Source organism: Aplidium turbinatum, chromosome 12 (genome assembly GCF_918807975.1).
Source record: "Aplidium turbinatum chromosome 12, kaAplTurb1.1, whole genome shotgun sequence".
Classification (NCBI taxonomy): Eukaryota; Metazoa; Chordata; class Ascidiacea; order Aplousobranchia; family Polyclinidae; genus Aplidium; species Aplidium turbinatum.
The window spans coordinates 1,247,652-1,264,991 of NC_137483.1; the positions used below are offsets into that span (position 1 = coordinate 1,247,652).

General features: G+C 39.6%; 1 protein-coding gene across 1 annotated transcript; it reads left to right on the plus strand.

The window, feature by feature from the left end:
• The first annotated feature begins 4,789 nt into the window (after positions 1-4,789).
• LOC145780966 (uncharacterized) lies at positions 4,790-17,015 on the plus strand. The gene is made up of 4 exons (XM_082592651.1): positions 4,790-5,291; positions 12,306-12,598; positions 12,986-13,098; positions 13,297-17,015. The coding sequence occupies exons 1-4, from the start codon at positions 5,051-5,053 to the stop codon at positions 13,433-13,435; spliced, it is 786 nt and encodes a 261-aa protein (XP_082448777.1). The 5' UTR covers positions 4,790-5,050; the 3' UTR covers positions 13,436-17,015.
• Positions 17,016-17,340: the final 325 nt, after the last annotated feature.

Here is a 17,340-nt window from a genome sequence, read left to right on the forward strand (position 1 = left end):
ACTGGATTACGGTGGTTTAACCGAAGTTCCACATCACCTGTTCCCATAAAAAAGCTTTTCACGCTTTGATGATTTTTAAAGTCAAATAAAAACCGCCGACATTTTACAGGGGTGGTGCATTAAAAATGTGTGAAATTTTTTGGATCTGTGCTGTAGGCTAGTTTTAAGCTTCAATTGAGGACAAGGAATTAGCTGAAGTAACTAAAGCCAGTTCAATGGCGACAGGTTTGATGCAACTATAGTTACAATGCCAAATCACTACCGAGAAACAAACCCCAGGCCACATCATCAATGACTCTACCATAATAAAGCCACCTAATGGAGTGGAAGGTTTGCGTGTCTGGTGTCTTGGATGATAAAACCTAAAACTAGCAGTGTAGTCCGAGAACACCGCAAATCTGGGGGGTAAAAGGCTCTCGGTCAAGAGGCTCACACGATAAAGATGACCTTAAACTACATCGCATGCACGTCGTAAACTTTTGTTGGCTGTGTTTCCGTACTCTAATTTTAACTTTCATTGCTGTTGCATTCCGAAAAATAAATTTAATGAAGTTATTTTTAGTAAAGAAGTTGCTCGATCGCGCCATGGCTTGGTATGTTGCGAGCGATCCATCTGCTATTCGCGAATGGAGAGTGACTCATTACGTGAGACAGGGTCGCTTTCAGTTGAAGACATTCAATTCTGATTTGAAATGATTTATCTTTGTTAAATAAACGAGGAAATCTCAGGTAATTCGAAAAGACAAAAGCAGGTGTCCCATTCATCTCACAGTGTCGCGTCATAATAAGTATGTTATTACACGACAGTATGTTTTATTTAAACAACGGATCATCCCACAAGATTAGTCGCCACTCGAAGGGGGAAAGTTTGTTTTTTTGTTCTTATTCTATAATCCCAGTCAGGAAACGGGTGAAAGTTTTAAGGATTGCCAAACAAACAAAGCTTTTTATTATCAAATAATAGCCGCCAGGAAGGTTGTTTAAATAAAACCTTGTTTTTTTCTTTCTTGTTACTCAGCTTGCAAAATTTCTCCGTTGTACATTGACTCAACTTCTGCAGCAGACGTTGAACCAATGCAAAAGCAAACGATTTTGCTGCTTGGTGTAGATTGACCCCTTCTATTATTTCCCAAAGAACACAAGCTTACATTACGTAACGCAACCCATTCTCAAATTGTTGGGTTTCCTCACCGAAAGCAGATTATTTAAAAAAAATCAAACTTTGCAAACTAAAAACAAAATCTTCACAATTGTCTTTATTTGTTTCAGTTACTGACGTCACAACGACAACGTCAAATTTCAAAATATTCTGCGCAATTTTTGGGCAATACGATAACTGCCCAGACAGCAAAAATGACGGATTTGTTATCTGGGTGCCCATTCATTGCCATGTGACTTTGTTATGCCAAATGGCTACCGTGAACATTTCTCTTCAGTTTTCAGCAAGCTGATTGAAAATAAGAGTGATTACTCAAATGTAGGCTACATTTATGTGAAGGTTCAGATCCTATTGTAACCATTTACAAAATCGACTGCAAGTTTCTGAAAATGTCTTCATTTAATTTCTCCAACTTTTGTCTGACTCAACGCGAGCCACCAAAGTCAGCACAGAACAAGTTGATCCCCTGCAGCCTCCGTTTGTGTGGGAATGACACTTTGAACATCACTTTATTTACCCTGTGACATATTTGTATCAGAAAATCCAGTTCGCAAATCTATTCTTCCTTACATTTGTTCAACCTCTGCAAGCGTTAAATAAATGTAAAAAGGAACCGATTAGCTTGTCCAGCTTCTGGAAATGCTGGCTTTGGATTGTCAATAAGTTTGCGGCTTCTGTCTCAGATCCAAGATCTTCAAGCAACGTCTCACGCCGTAATAGTCGATTTGTTACTGGTGAGGATTTTCTGAAAAAATAAATTTGTTTACGTCCGTTCGTCGCCAAATTCTTTTGTAATATCGGTAATTTTTCTTTGGTATGGGCTTCCACTTCTCACAGAATACATTTCATTTTGTTTCATAGAATCTGACAGTACTCCTTAATATCCCACTTGCTAATGGAAGTAATCGGTAATGGCGTTTTCTAACAAGCTCAATTTCAAGTGCTCTTAAAAAGTTGAACTGTTTGTTTTCATAAAGGATGAGTTTGTTTAGTTTCAAGCTCAGCAAACAACTGAACTTGCGGAAGAAAGTTTAAAGCTTGCTTAACTTTATAGATCATCATGGATCACTTACGTCATAATAACTTAAAATTTTCGCTTTATAATCCCGTCCAGCCCACTTAGCGCCACCTGCCTGTGTTTGTACGATGCGAGTATTTATCGCAATTGTTCGTGTTTGCCCCTTGTGACGTCATAAAAGGTGAAACCATTTCAAGGTCCAAACTTGTGTCTTGGTGAAGTTATGAATTGGTATTGGATGGATGTCGGAAAATGTTTCGCTTGTAAAGTGAACAACTGAACTGTTTTACATCTCACGCTGTTTGCTTTTTATTAACGTTGGATAGGCTATACGTCGCAAACTTGCTTCAAATTTGCAAAACTCCTATCCGATGCTTGTCAAAGTGACCTTGAAAAAAGATGAACCCCTTTGACTATGAGTGCCAACTAGTGATGGGCCACTATGGGGGAGTACGTCATGCTTCAGTGAATTCAAATAAAAGGCTGAGTTTTCCATTGTGCAACAGTGACGTCAGGTAGGAGCAAAGCATCCTTGCAGAAGCAATAGATATGTAATCTGGGTCCCTTGTTTGACCCCCTCCCCCAATTTCAAACTTCTTACAATGCTTTTATTGGTATGTCAGCATTGGAAAGTTCAAGTAAGATAAGCAAAACCTTCTCTGCCATCAAATCAGTTGTTTTTGGAGTAAGTTTGGATTTGCAAAATAGTGCTGATAAAATCAAGCTGTGAATTATTTCATTTATTTAAAAACATATAAATGTTTTGTCTTTTCAAGAACACCCACCATCGCATAAGAAGTGAATAAAATCAATTGTTTGCGCATTCATTATCGTCACTTTTATTGCATCATAAGTGCTTGCTATGGTGCAACAATAAGTTGCAAGTTTTGCAACAAAGATCTCAGACCACCCTGTGGAACAAACCAAGGAATTGTAAACAATCCGACCACACTGAGTTACTCGGCTTTAATTGGTTCGTGCTTCAAGAAATTAGGTGTGGGTTGCCATTGGTAGAATGGCAGGCTCATCATGTGCACAAAACCAATGCGCAATTTCATTGTGTTGGTGCTGAAAACAAAGGTCAGTTCAATCTACAGAGCTAAAATAAAAAATACGATTTTTTTTTTTCATAAGTTCAACTGAAGACGATCTTCTTGCAAAATGAAATCGATTTTTAATCTATACAGCCTAAGATTGAATGGACGGGTGTGCAAATAAATTTACAACTTTACAAGACATGTAACCGAGTCATTGACATCAAGCATTGTTGTGAACTGGACAACTGACAGAAGATATTTCTTAACCCTTTTCTTGATTTTTGTTCTTCTAATCAATTTTCTTAGTGCTGAGTTTACGCAGTAGCCTATAGGCTACCTTTATAGCAGAAGATAACATGATTACTGCTAAGAATCCACTCCATTCCATGCATCCTGTCTTCCCATTCCAACACAGCCTATAGGCCTACTATCAAACCTGACAAGTTGTCAATATTTAACTGTTCTTGTGTACTGCTTGATTAGTGTGGGCTTTGGCTAGAAACTTTGAAATATATTTTCTGGAAAAGATGTTTGCTGAAAAGCATAAGAAACAAGTTTACAAACAAATAAGAACGTTTTCCAAAAAGTTTATCAAAAATATTAAAAATAAACTTTTGTTTAAAGAAAATTTCCCAGGTAGATACCTTGCTTCAAACAAGCCAAGCAGACGGGCGGTATAATTCGGTCACAACCCCAGCAGCAGTATGCGAGATTTTTGTTTCTACAAACAATCAGGAATCGCGCGTTCTTGAGCGAATTGTCGAAGCCCTCAACACGATTTTTTACTTAACTTTTGACGATCGGAGGTGAATGGGTTTTGCGGTTAATGGGAATTTAACGAGTTTACGTTGTCATACATGGACTAATCGTCGCCTGCATTATGTCGTTGTCATCAGCAAACACTTGAGTCGCGCAAATGGCCTCAGGATGCCACCTTGTTCATAGAAACCAAGCAGAATTAACAAATAAGGTGTGTTGGTTAGATTGTTGGAGCTGTACAGAACCTTGAACCGCCCGATACCCCACCCCAGCACGTCAGCACACAAATAGACGACAGAAGGAAATGTGAATAAAACTTTTGAATAAACAAAGTGATGGAATTTTATTCGACTCCATTATGGCAACATAGAACAGCAATTGTTAAGCATTCAAAAAACTAATGCCATTGATTGATTGCAAGCATGTTGAGGCAGTTGGTGACCTCCTTTGCTGACTGGCTAGCCAAATGTTGGAGGTTGGCTCCAGTTGCTGATATTTGGCTACACTTGCTTCAAGAAACATGGTCGGTAGCCACTTTTGGTGACGTTTGTGTTCACAGGTTCAGGAATCTGATAATCCTGGTTGTAATCATTATTATATTAATTATAGTTATTATTCAAAATATAAACTCAATAACTTAATTTTTGCAGAAAATCATCCAAGTCGATCAATAACTCAACAAATTCACCTGTTCTTTTAAAATGACGTTCTGGCACGGTTGGTTGCGCGTCACGCTTGATCGAGCCTCGAGCGAGAAACAATTGGAGCGCTCGTGGCAGCGACCAGGATCAGACCTTTCAGACATGAACAGAAGATAGAAGCAAAAATCGTTGTTTTCGTTTTTACCACAGAGCAGGACTCTTCGTGTATAAAATTATATTTCCGTTATTCAAGTGCTGGTCACAAGAATACGGATTGTTTTCTACACAATTTGTTCTTATTTCGTCACAATTGTTCAAAGTTGCATCAAGAATAGAAAAGTTCAGACTGTCCGAATCAAGACGTTATTGAAGTAAAGAACTGCAAAGAGAATCATCTGATTCCGCTTCGTGTGTTGTGAAAGTTTGAGATTAAAACATGGCTCTGCAGTTTAGCATCGACAATATTTTGTCGACAAAATCAGATTCTTCAACGGTTAACCCAATCATATCAGGTGGCTTACCAACATCGGAAGCAATTTCTCCTCATCTGCGGGCTTCACTGACTGCCGCTGCCGCCGCAGCAGCTTCTAATTACCCGAGCTCTGGACTAGCGGCTTGTTATTCTTATCTATATCCATACGTCGGTTCTCCACAAAGCTTGTACTCCACAGCTGCTGGTGAGTTGCAATATTATAAGAATTACTTTATTGCTAAATGGCCACTTGCCACAATTGTAGATAGCCAGACTGCCTTACTTTTAATTGGAAATAGAACTGTCCGAAACAAAAGTATTTTGGGTCTCGTTCTACTTTATTTTTAATTGCTGGCGCAAACATGTAGAGAACCACAAATTAACGAATTCTGTTTAAAATATGCATCAATAAAACAGCGTTTGGAAATCGCTACCTTTGCTCATCCACTAAACCTACATGCTGAAAGTTCAGTAGAAATCTTTTGAGGTGATAAAAAATCTGGCTCAGCCACATGAGCAATGGTCAAAGCAAGCGAACTAGAATACTGAACGAACTTAAATTATTGTCTCCACAGGTGTGTGAGCCTGACGGAGTGAATTGCTATGGACCGTTGTGGATTGTTTTGTTATGTTAAATCAAAGTGAACTATAAGTTTCTTTGCTTAAAATGTTTTTTTTAACAAAAGTCAGCAACAGCAATAGTAATATGACATCGTTTCTTGAATCGCTTTTGGAGTGTTTCTTTGAAAGTGCGTTTACGAAAAGTTGTGAAAGCTTCCGATAAACTTTGTGTTTGTGCTGCTTGTTATTCGAGAACAATGAAGTGTGTGCAAGCGATTGCGATTATGTACACAACAATCATGTATCAATTGTGCGGACATATTTCGCTTTATTCAAACATAGTGGGCTGTGAGTTCATTCATCGAGTCAAGGCAAGCCTGGTCATCACAAACAACTTTTTTGCCGATATTAAGACTTGTTGTTACCTCAGAGTGGCAAGTGCTGTTATTCCGTCCTGGCAACTTTGTAAATTTTATTTTGTATGTTATTCGCTCTGAGGATGCGCATTGTCATGGTGCGCGAAACGTCAGTGAAGCAATAAACCATCCTGTTTATTGTTGCTTTTACTTTCACTTTCATCAGATGAACATTGCAACTAGTGGTAGGAATGATAATTGAAACACCCAAACTTTTCAGTATTACAAATTTGTTCTTGCGAACCCCACCGCCAGAAGTGTGCGAGGGATAGCCTTGTTTTGGTTCTGATGCAACATAGGTTTACTGCGCGATCACAATTCACTTGTTGAAAGTTTTCTTTGAAGATTAATTACGATAGATGGAAGACATGAAAAGATTTTTCTGCTGTTGAATGTTGTCATTTTTGATGTAGATTCCGTCCTGTTAAAGTTGAACTCGACAAAGTTATTGGTGGAAAGTTCTGACATTTTAATGTGATTCTTCGCTTGTTTATTTTATCATGTGAAAGATTATTTGGGAGCCAATCATAGGTGATTGCTTCAAAGAGTTGATGCTGATGGCTATCGCGCCTAAGCAAACAAACGCGAATGTTCCCGCGATTAAGACAAATCTTCTACTTAAAAACCAGCCAGACGCCGTGTAGCGGACATTCCAATGCAAATATGATGTTCCCTGCTGCTATATCAATGCTTCAATAATGTGATAGGTTAGATCGATAAGTTGTTTGTCGTTATTTTCCTTTTCTCAAATGAGAGCCTTGTATGAGGAATTGAGCTTTGTACAAGAGAATTAACGGCACAACAAAAAGCATAAATCGTCATTAACACCGCGATTAAGACAAACAAAGACGCTTTGCCCTGGCCTGAAAGATCGTATTTCAGCGTGGACTAATGTAAACGTGTAAGTTGTGGTTGGAACAATGTAACGCCTTCCCAGGTAACAAACTAGTCCTTTTTACGTTCCATCAACGTCTGCAGATGTTGAATCAATGTAAAAAAAGAATTTTTTTTGCTTGAGTAGCAGAGATTAACAATCCTAAGCCCCCTTCCATTCACCCATCTTCATTACTAATAATAAGGTTTCCTCAGACTAACAAACGAGAGAAGATCATCTTTGAAAGGTTTATGTGGTTCATGCTTGAATGGATTTGATAAACCACCCATTAAAGTTTCTTTATTTGCAGTAAAAATTCCAGATTATTCATTCTCGCATTCTATGATTTGAAGTGAACCGGCAAATCCGTTGTTTGTCGAAAATGTTAATGGATCGGCTCGCATTTACCGCTCTGCAATACCTCCACCCAGTTGTATGAAGCCACTGTGCCGTAATGCAGTGCCAGGCGCAGCTCACAGCAAAAAAATATTGGACGGACACAATTTGGAAAGAAAAAATTCAACTATTTTTATATTTAAAAAAAAGTATATTTAGTAAATTAGAATTGTTTTTTCATGTGCTTGTAGAAATACCAAGCTTAAAACGATTAAAAGCGCTTTCCTATTGTAGTCATCATTCCCCGATGCACTCTCAATCAAGCGAAGAAAACTGCATTGGTTTACGAACAATTCAACGACAAAGTTATTATTGTCTGACGCGAATTAAAAAGATGATTTTGTGAAGCCTCCACCCTGACCCGGCTCAATATGGAAAGCGACAATTTCTGTGCGTTGGAAGTGAAAATCTCACAAACAATGTACAACATAGAAAAACTTTATTTGCGCTTCTGGCGCGAATATTTGACAAAATAAGTTGCCACGTCGAATTTTCTGTTTGTGGCCTCATATCAGCCTTGCAAATTACCCGCGACTAGATTTCGATTACGATATCGCGTTAAATTTAGTGTCTTTCCGCGTCGGTTTCCTTCGGATTAAGCGGATGAACACAAAAGAGTTATATGAATTAATGTCGCTTGGGCGGAGTTTATTTAACAAGCTCGTTATTGGGAATTAGAAATCGTGATTGTTACCACCCCTTGGGACATGAGCAAGTTTATTGGGGTTATTTGCAGGTTAAACTCTTGTTTCCTACTTTCAAGTGAGATTAGGATATTAGATGCTAAGTTTATCAATTTGTTCTCCGCAATTGCTTCTTGTATGACGTTGTTTTGTTTGATTTGTTACGTTACTTTTGCGTTTACAGAGGAAGATTTGTAGCTGGCCGCCCACGATTAACTTACAATTGCTTGTTGCATCACTATCCGAATGGGAAATTGAGGTTATTGCGTAATAATCAAAATTTGCACCTTGGCACGCATGGTTGGGTCAAGATGAGGTCACCATGGCATCATCTTCAAATATTGATGAAAAATTTGCAAATCGAAAAAGTTCCAAGAAGTTTCGCAAACAATAGGAGTTCTTTCAGGATCGCCACAAGCAGCGCGGCGGCTGACCTTTGTGAAGTCAAAAGCGGCCTCCCAATGGTTCTCACAGTTCTGGAATCTGCATTTCCACAAGGCAGCTTTATTACATCACAATGAAAGCAAGTTTTATCGCGACGCTATCGCCTAATCCTCCTCAGTTTTCAGCTCTTCCACGGCTTGTGCTAAATAAATTTTCATCTTTTTACATTGAATGTACATCACAATCTGAATTCTTTCAAGACAAACGTTTTGGTTTGGTCGACACCACCGTTCGTCTGCATCTGTGGGCGAGTGAAGGTTTTGTCTTCTATCGGAGCGCATCGCGTCTCAGACTACGCGGCGCCCAATGTCTTGGATTAATGACTCAACGAAAAATGTGCAAATATAATATTTTCTGATGTTAAAGAATTTTGATTTGAGTGAGAAAATTTTGAGCCTGCAAAAACAGTCATTTTTGCACGTTTGCAGACGTTTGATCAATGTACAAAATCGGATTTCGCTAGACTGGTTAGCTCATGCTTTTAAGTGTTGCAGGCATTGTCGGTGCCGCCTTTAATTTGATTATTATCTTTTAAAGTTTTATTGTTCTAATATTTTTTTTTAAAAGTTAATCAGAAAACAGGTTTTAAAACTAAGCCGATTACCCAAGCTTATAATTCACGACTTGAGCTTTGCAGCCGAACAATTTTTCGCCGCGATAATTCGCTAATCTTCTCTTGGCATGTCACAAAGTACAAACAAGTTAATGTCACGCATAAATTACGCGGCGGTTTGAAGGCATGGTTGAGCCAGTTTGGAGCGTTCGCCCAAGGCAAGACTGCAGGGGTCTGCTACTATTCGGTGAGTCCGATTCGGTGAGTCTGATTCGTTGAGTTCCTAACCTCTAACCCTAAACCCCTAACCCTAAAACGGCAATGATAATTAGGCTACGGTACCCAATAATTTAAAAAAAAAATTGAAAAAATCCCCCGTTAAGGGATCGGACTCACCGAATCGGACTCACCGAAACCGGCCATTCCGAGACTGCAGAGAGCATGAATTTAATCCAAAAACGTCATCCACTAACTTATGACGACACAATGCTTAAACTTGTTTCAATTGTTGATTTCGATGAAACTCTTAGCATTCGTTCAGCATTTCGAGCACTGCAGCGACCTTCCGTTCTGTGGAATGCGCATGGACTTGGTGGACAGGCAAACCAAAGACAAGCACTTTCAATCGATGTGAAAGTGCTTGTCTTAGTTTCAGGTGCTATGATGAAGTATGCGCTTGCTTGGGTTAGCGTGGGCACTGGGCAGGTGTTGGCTGTGTGGCGATGTTAGTTTATTTAAGCAAAGACAGAAGACAATCACTTTTTTGCATTTATTTATAATTTACAGACGTTGAATCAATGTGAAAAATGATTTGATTTTCTATCCGAGTTAATGAAAACAAACAATCATGTTATGCAGAATTTTCAAAATTTCAAATCACTTTGAAATGAAAGTGACTCAAATGTTTTCGTGTTCTGGTTTCTTGGTGGCCTCAACGAACGAGTAATATTAACTCCGCGGCTGTTGCGCGATGCGTCTCTCCACGCTTGGTCGCCTCCTCCAAGTGCCAGTCAGCAGCCATAACTTCACTATCAATGCAACGTTGATCCGATGTAGAGTTTTGAAAATGTTTCAACTTTTCCCAGTCTTGCGCTGCGTGTGGCGACTTTTAGCGTCTTCCACTTTGCTGCATTAATTAGTCAATCGCGGGATAAACGTGCAAAAGATTTCCTTGGGAACGCCAATAAATGAAGCAACTAATTTTCCATATTGACGATAAGTCATGCTTTGTTGAGCATTGGTCCCACCCTCTGATTGGTTACTGGAGCGTGACGAATGAAGCAGCAACGAAATCAAACAAACGACGCATGATCAGCGGCAAAGTGTCACAACCGATTTTGAGACGATGCAGAATCGTGACGTCATTGTTGGAACTGGCAGGTGGTGATAATAACAATTTAGTGTGGTTCCTCTGTTTTTACGTCTAATCAACCAAAATAAACACAAAGTCAATGTCCAACTCGCATCGATACAATTTGAGCATCTGCGTTTGGCATCTTGGGTGTACGGAGTAATTGGTTTCAAGAAATATTTTGCGTGTGAACATTTGAAAGTTGCCTGAAACTAAGGGAACGTTCAAATATTACGTAACGCTTTTTTTCCAAATTTTTGACCCCCCCCTCCCCCATGTAACGCCAACGTAACGCTTTTTTCAATCCCCCCCTCCCCCATGTAACGCTTTTTCACTACGAATTCAGCACAAAAAACTACCATTCCGTACTCGAAAGCGTTACGTAACGTTTTGCTTGAACCCCCTCCCCCCCGATGTGACGCTAACGTAACGCTTTGCATAAACCCCCCCCTCCCCCTCGAAGGCGTTACGTAATATTTGAACGTTCCCTAAATTGAATCTTGTTGCCTGGTAACGTCGCAAAGTGACGACATAAACCAACCAAACACTGTGACGTCATCATTCTCCCCCCGTTGAATCTGCCCACAAGCGTTTCCCAATCTATGGTCGGTGGACATCGCTGTCCAGTGGTACAATGCCTTCAAACTTAAACAATTCCCCAAACTTTTAAAAGTTGTAAACGCCATGTTGAATTACATTTGATTCTACTTGAATGTAGTGGTGGATGAAGTCATTTTCACGCCGCAAAAAACTTTGTTGACATCAACGTAGCAGTTGCTGCATTTGCAGTTGACTTTGAGTAAATGATCAGACAAACAAAATAATAATATTTCCAGAGTTCATTTTTGTGACTCATTAATATCATAGTTTGTTGCTTTCTGGCGGTTTTTATATGTAAGTTTTGCATGGAAGGGATTTAGATTTGCGGTTTAAACTAAGGTTCTTTAATGTTATTGGTCGTTCTTAGCCCAGACAACAAAATGCGTTATTTTCACATTGATTCAACGTCTGGAGATATGTATGTAAAATCTGTAAAAGTGACAAATTCTGCTGTGTGGAATGCAATCTATGTCAAGCAGACAGATTCTTTGTCCAATGTCATATGAAAAAGCAAAATAAAGAAATGAAAAATTAAAAGTCGAAAATAATTTACATTTTACCTTGCGCCATGAAGTCATTTACTCTTGTTCAAGATGATTGTGTTGTTTATGATAAAATAAACGTTGATGTTTACGGATGTAGCATGTGTCAAGATCGTTAATTGCTAAATATAGAACAATAAAGTCATGGCCTGGTTGACAGGAGAAATACCACTTTGTTGAAAACAAACGTTTCTTTAAATTCCGCCTGTTCAAACTCGCAACCCAGATAGTTGTGTTCTCCCCGTATGTCATCATTGACATTTGTTACGTTAAAACGTCTGTAATATTTATTATGAGTTATTTCGTTAAATGGAGGGAGCAGCTACCGCAGTTGGTCCTTCTTTGCATTTTCCTGTAATATCGAAACCACGAGGACTTTTCTGCTTTTTTTCTTTTCTGTGGTTGCTATTTTTGTTATCTTATTTTTCTCTACCATTTTTGTTGATTTAGTTTCAAACGTGTTGTCTCTACAAGGTTGGCAGCTGACTTTGTTGGCCCCGTGAAGCTTGTCCGCCAACCCGGTACAACACCACACTCAGCACTTTGTGGTGGTCTGTGCTATATTCTTATACAATGTCCTGCTGGACTACAATGAAAGATTTTAATTTTGGGATTAACTTTCTTTAGTCAAATTAGACAAATTGGGTTGTTCGCCCAGGGAACATCAACACTACAGTACAACCTTACCCTTGCAAGCTGATGCACCGTCAACTATAAAGTTGTTTAGAAATAAGCAAATTAATTTTATCTTCAATCGTTACATCAACATGTTGTTTATATTTATTTTGTTACTTTCCAGCGTGTCCACCCTCGTTACTGTCATCGTACGCCTTCGCTGCTGCTGCTGCCGCCGCGGCCAGTGGTGGATCAACAGGACACCTGATGAACCCAGGGTTCATGGGAGGTAGCACCGCTCCACCCCCTGCGTTTTTCTATCGACTTCCGTCAAAGCGGAAGAGAAGACACAGAACCATCTTCACCGAGGACCAATTGGAGGCACTAGAGAGCATGTTCCACAAGACCCACTACCCCGATGTCGTGATGAGGGAACAATTAGCGGAGAAGGTGGAGTTGAAGGAAGAGAGAGTTGAGGTGCGTTTCGGTTAGGTGGGAAACTATTGTCTATGTTTGCTGATTCGCGATGCTGCTCGATGTTACGCTGAGTTGCATCGCGCGAACGCATTGTCTGAGTTGAGAACACAACTGAACACACCGATTTCAATGCCAACGTAACAAAAATGTTTTACAATATCTTTTGTGTTTGAAAATCTTATCATTTTATTTTGCGCATTTTTAATTCAATGAAACAACTTCTCATTTTGTTGAATAAGTAGCCAGCTATAGATCAACAAATTTAACCAAAAGCCTTCATTATCTTTGTTGGACGAATCGCTAGCTTTGTTCATTGACGCTGTGATAAGTAGTATATGAACAATGTGTGGGCGCGATCTTAATCGAATACCTGCAACATTCTACCAGGTTTGGTTCAAGAATCGTCGAGCAAAGTGGCGGAAACAGAAGAGAGAGCAAGAGATCATGAAAGCTGAGACAGGGAGCAGTGGATCAGATAATGTCCCTTCCAGCCCCGAAAGGTGGGTTAATGGAATGTGGTTGGCAAATAAAACGTGTGATTCTGATTCTTGCTTGTGGTCACGGATCTAAGACAAGTGATGCAGCTCCGATCACAATGAAGAATACTTTGAAGACCCAGCTTCGATAAACGATCGGCACTTTACATCTCGTACAGTGGTTGAAGTTTCGAAATTTAAACTTCACATTTATCTTTGCAGGGCGAGAAGTGAAAGCCCCCTTCCGCGGTACAACGCAATGAGCGGAAACAGCAGTTGTGACGATCTTGACTATGACGTCATTCCGCGACGAAACGTCATCGTTTTATCTGGACAGAACTTAGGTGTTCCGGTTGAGTGATTCCACCCTTGGCTACCACAAGAACGTCGTTAACAAACCTGTCAGGGACATTTCCATATTTTTCTGTTATTTCAATTTTCAACATAAGGTGACGTTGTTTTAAGGAAAAAATGCTTCTGAATTTGGTGACGGTGTAGAAATGCAGCCGAATTGCTAAATTTTACAAACTTTTGGTTTGCGACGCGACCTCGGAAAATTGCAATTACGTCACTTGCAGTATCACGCTGCCATTGCGTCATCGATTTTCTAAGTTACACTTCGCCTGGCATTGACTGCTGAGTATTTTATATGAGAGCTTATTGTGAGCACCCTCTGGAAGGGTTGTCGCTTGTTTTGTGTGTAGCTGCCCAGTCGCCTCGGTCAGCCCTGGTGACTTCTGTGGAGCTGAAGTTTCCGCGCAGCGAGAAGCAATATTTTGACGTCATAAGCCGTTCTTTGCCAAGTCAAAAATGGTTGGCATCGGTCGCTATTCGAATGTTTGTGGCAAACAATGATTTAAGTGTTTGACAAAAGAGCAAAGTAAAAAACTTGCGTTTTTGTAAATCAACGACAAAGATTTGTTGCAAAACTGGCAAGTGTATTAGTAGTAGCTTGACTCGCAAAACTGGTTTTATTTATCCTGCTACGACGCTGCTGCTTCAACGGCTAATTATTTGAAAGAAGATACTTTTAATTGGAAACACTTTATTCCAAATCGGTAGAGTTTAAATCGCAGCAAATTTAAAGCACAAGATTGTGAAATGTAACAATTGTTTAGTTTGTACCAGAAAATATGCTCTATTTTTCATGATTGCAGCTTGCAAACATGTCACTTGACAACGCAGTAAATACGTCAGTGGTATGACTTGGTGTTAATTGCAGAGGTGGTTCGATTTGAGCTTTTAATCTTGTTCTTTGATCGTCATAATTGCTGCTTTGTTAAATCATAAAGAAATTAATTGCTGTTTTTGTGATTGTAACTGTTCATGGTCTTTCTCCTCACAAACAAATCGTCTTCATCTCGAAGCCAATGTTGCCTTTTTGCGTCCGTTCCCGCGTCGTGCATCGATGTAATTGTCCATATCGTGCAGGAACGTGATCACTTGTAGATTCCGCCGAGTTAATTGCAACTTACTAGACCTGAAACCATGGAATCATCTCAATGCGGTTGAAGCCTTGTGCCTGCCCGTGCTGGGCCTGAGCGGGGTTGGCAATGGTTTAATTCATAATTTAAGGACCACGAAAGATTAAGAAGAATTAAATCTTTTACTAAACATGACGTTTAAACTCTTTAGTTCAATTATTAAGCCTGGGAAAATATAAGGCAATCGAGAGAATTTTGGGACGGTCAAATTATTGTAATCTCATCGCCAAGATCGCTCAAGCGAAGTCACTCATGCACAACAAATTTTAAAACCAAGGCTCTGATAATGTGAAAATTTCCCTTTAAAATTTAGACAATTTGGAAGATATAAACACCCGAATTTTGTATTTATAATCCAGATTAGGTTTGTCTTGTCTAATTGCGGTAAACACGTGATGGCGGTAACTTACAATGCAATGAAAACTTTTCTAACGTTGATTCATTCCAGAAACTTTCCAAACCAGACAATTTTTGTTTTCTAGATAAATATAAAAATTATGCACGCCACTTTTAGGTAATATTACTCATCTGGTAGCAACACCAGAGTTTAAGTGCTGAAATGAAGATTGGTGTTTTTGTTTTTCGTTGTTAAAACAAACTGGTTTTGCTTCAGGACCTTATTGAGTTATAAACGAGGTTTGACCTTGTCGCTTGTAAGTGGATTAGAAAAATTACCGTTAAGATTTAATCTGAGATGAAAGAAAATTGCTTTCAAATTTGCGAAACATTTTTAGCCCGATCCGACCAAAGCTAATATAATTTAACAAATCTCCGTAAAACGGCTCGTTAGTCATTAGAAGGCAATCTTGTTTGTTTAGTCACAACTGCTTTGTTGCGTCAATCGCCACTTCCTTGTGATTTTCTTATCAAGCGATTTATTTCGAGCGTTGTCGTTATTGCCTTAAAAAATTTAACAATTGAAGTGATTTATTGCCAAAACAACATTTGGAGTAACTGGTTTGAGTCTCTCGAGCTTGCACGAGAATACAGCGATTCACCATCACTGGGATCGACGGGACTTGCAAGGCTGTAGGAACCCATGTAAGCGACTCGAGCGCCCTGAGACAAACCAAGTTTCGCGATGTGTCGCTGCCATTGTCTTGTGCACGTCACACGGCCTCGACGCTGTATGGCTTCAGCTCACAATTGACCGAACCTTACCAACATACAAAGACGCAATATAGAACGAAACGGGAAGGAACGATCGTGACTGGCACAGCGTCGACTTACTGCTTGATAAAATGGCGGCCAGTTGAAAATCAAACCGTTACGCTCTTTGTGATAAAACAATTACTGATTTACGATGATTTGACGTCACAGATGTTGTGCCATGGCATGCAAACAGTGTAATTTTTATGAAATCATTGTACAGTCGCTTTGTTGCTGATTATTTTGAACTGGGTCTCGTTTCTGTTTTCTGCAGTTTTTTGAACCTGCGCCTAGTGACGCTGTACCGCTCTCATGTGGTTGCTTGCAGGCTGTGCCTCGATTTATATTTTCACCAGATGAGTTGCCATACTTCGCTGTGCATGTTTGTATGAAGCGTTTGAGAGCTTTCGCTGCTTTTCTGCATGACACTTTGTGGCAGCCATTCGCTAACGTTGAAACTTGTTACTTATTTCATTGAAAACTATTTGCTGGCAAAATTTCTACCGAATATTGTCTGACACCATCTGAGATGGTTACCGACTCACCGTCTGGTTTACGGTAAAGCCTCGTTTACACGTTGTCGAAAGTGTGCAAACAGCCCTTATCATGTGTTTGTTGCAATCTCTTTGTTTTTATCCACATGAACAAGAATGATGTTGCTTGCCAGTTGCAAATAATTCTTTCATAGTTTGCAACAAATATTGTTGTTCACCGTTGAAACAACATATAAAAATGCTGGCGTTTGCTTACGTTGTTTCAACGTTGAACAACGACTTTGTAAGAAGATTTGTTGTATGATTGCCTCATTTTTTTAAATCGTTGTATGGAAGAAATACTGCATTACTTTTTTATTTTTTGTGACTTTATGTGACGTCATAGCACAATCATCGCCAGTGCCTTGAGCGTTTAGTGACGTCATTAAATTTTCAACTGTGATGTCACAGTAACCATGTTTATGTCACATTGGAAGATGTGGAAGTTGATCAAATCTCGATCGACGTCAGAACTAAGCCAAGCTGCTATTGGTCACCCGTGTGCGCGCGATATACTTATGACGTCTTACGATGTCACTGTTACGTCATTCGGAAAGCTTTATGCTGGTCATAATTACGTCAGCTGAGCTGATAATGACGTCACTTTAGCATGAGACGACAAGAAAAATAATTTGGGAAGATTTTCGAAATGATTTTGTTTCGAACAGCTCCAGTTTGTCGTTGCTTAAACGTTTGTACGTGTCGGTGTGTAGTAGTGAAACCACTGCCACTCCATCTCGTGTGCGATTATTTGGAAATTAATAAAAATGCATTCAACAAAGATGTTTGCTTATGGAGGTTGAATGCAACAAGCTCAGGAAGACTATACGCTTGTTTTCTAAGTTTTTATTGACCAAGGACAGGGGCCACCAAAATGAAAGATAAAAGGGTCATATGCGGCCCGGAACAGCAAATGAGGCAACCACCGTACGTTGAAGTGAACTTTCTGAAAAACAAACAAAGGAAACAGCGCAGCAAGCTATCAAGGAGTTCAAATCTCGCCAAAGCGTGATCGCGCTGTGAGGTCCCTAAATGATGTGACAACTAGCGTAATTGGAGCTGGAATGCGAGTGTTTTACTATAACCCCGATGTGATAAAC

Excerpts from the sequence above, each read along its gene's own strand:
- LOC145780966 (XM_082592651.1), top strand. The coding sequence starts at position 5,051 with ATGGCTCTGCAGTTTAGCATCGACAATATTTTGTCGACAAAATCAGAT. Across the intron at positions 5,292-12,305 it reads CTTGTACTCCACAGCTGCTG|CGTGTCCACCCTCGTTACTG; the intron begins GTGAGTTGCAAT and ends GTTACTTTCCAG. Across the intron at positions 12,599-12,985 it reads TGAAGGAAGAGAGAGTTGAG|GTTTGGTTCAAGAATCGTCG; the intron begins GTGCGTTTCGGT and ends ACATTCTACCAG.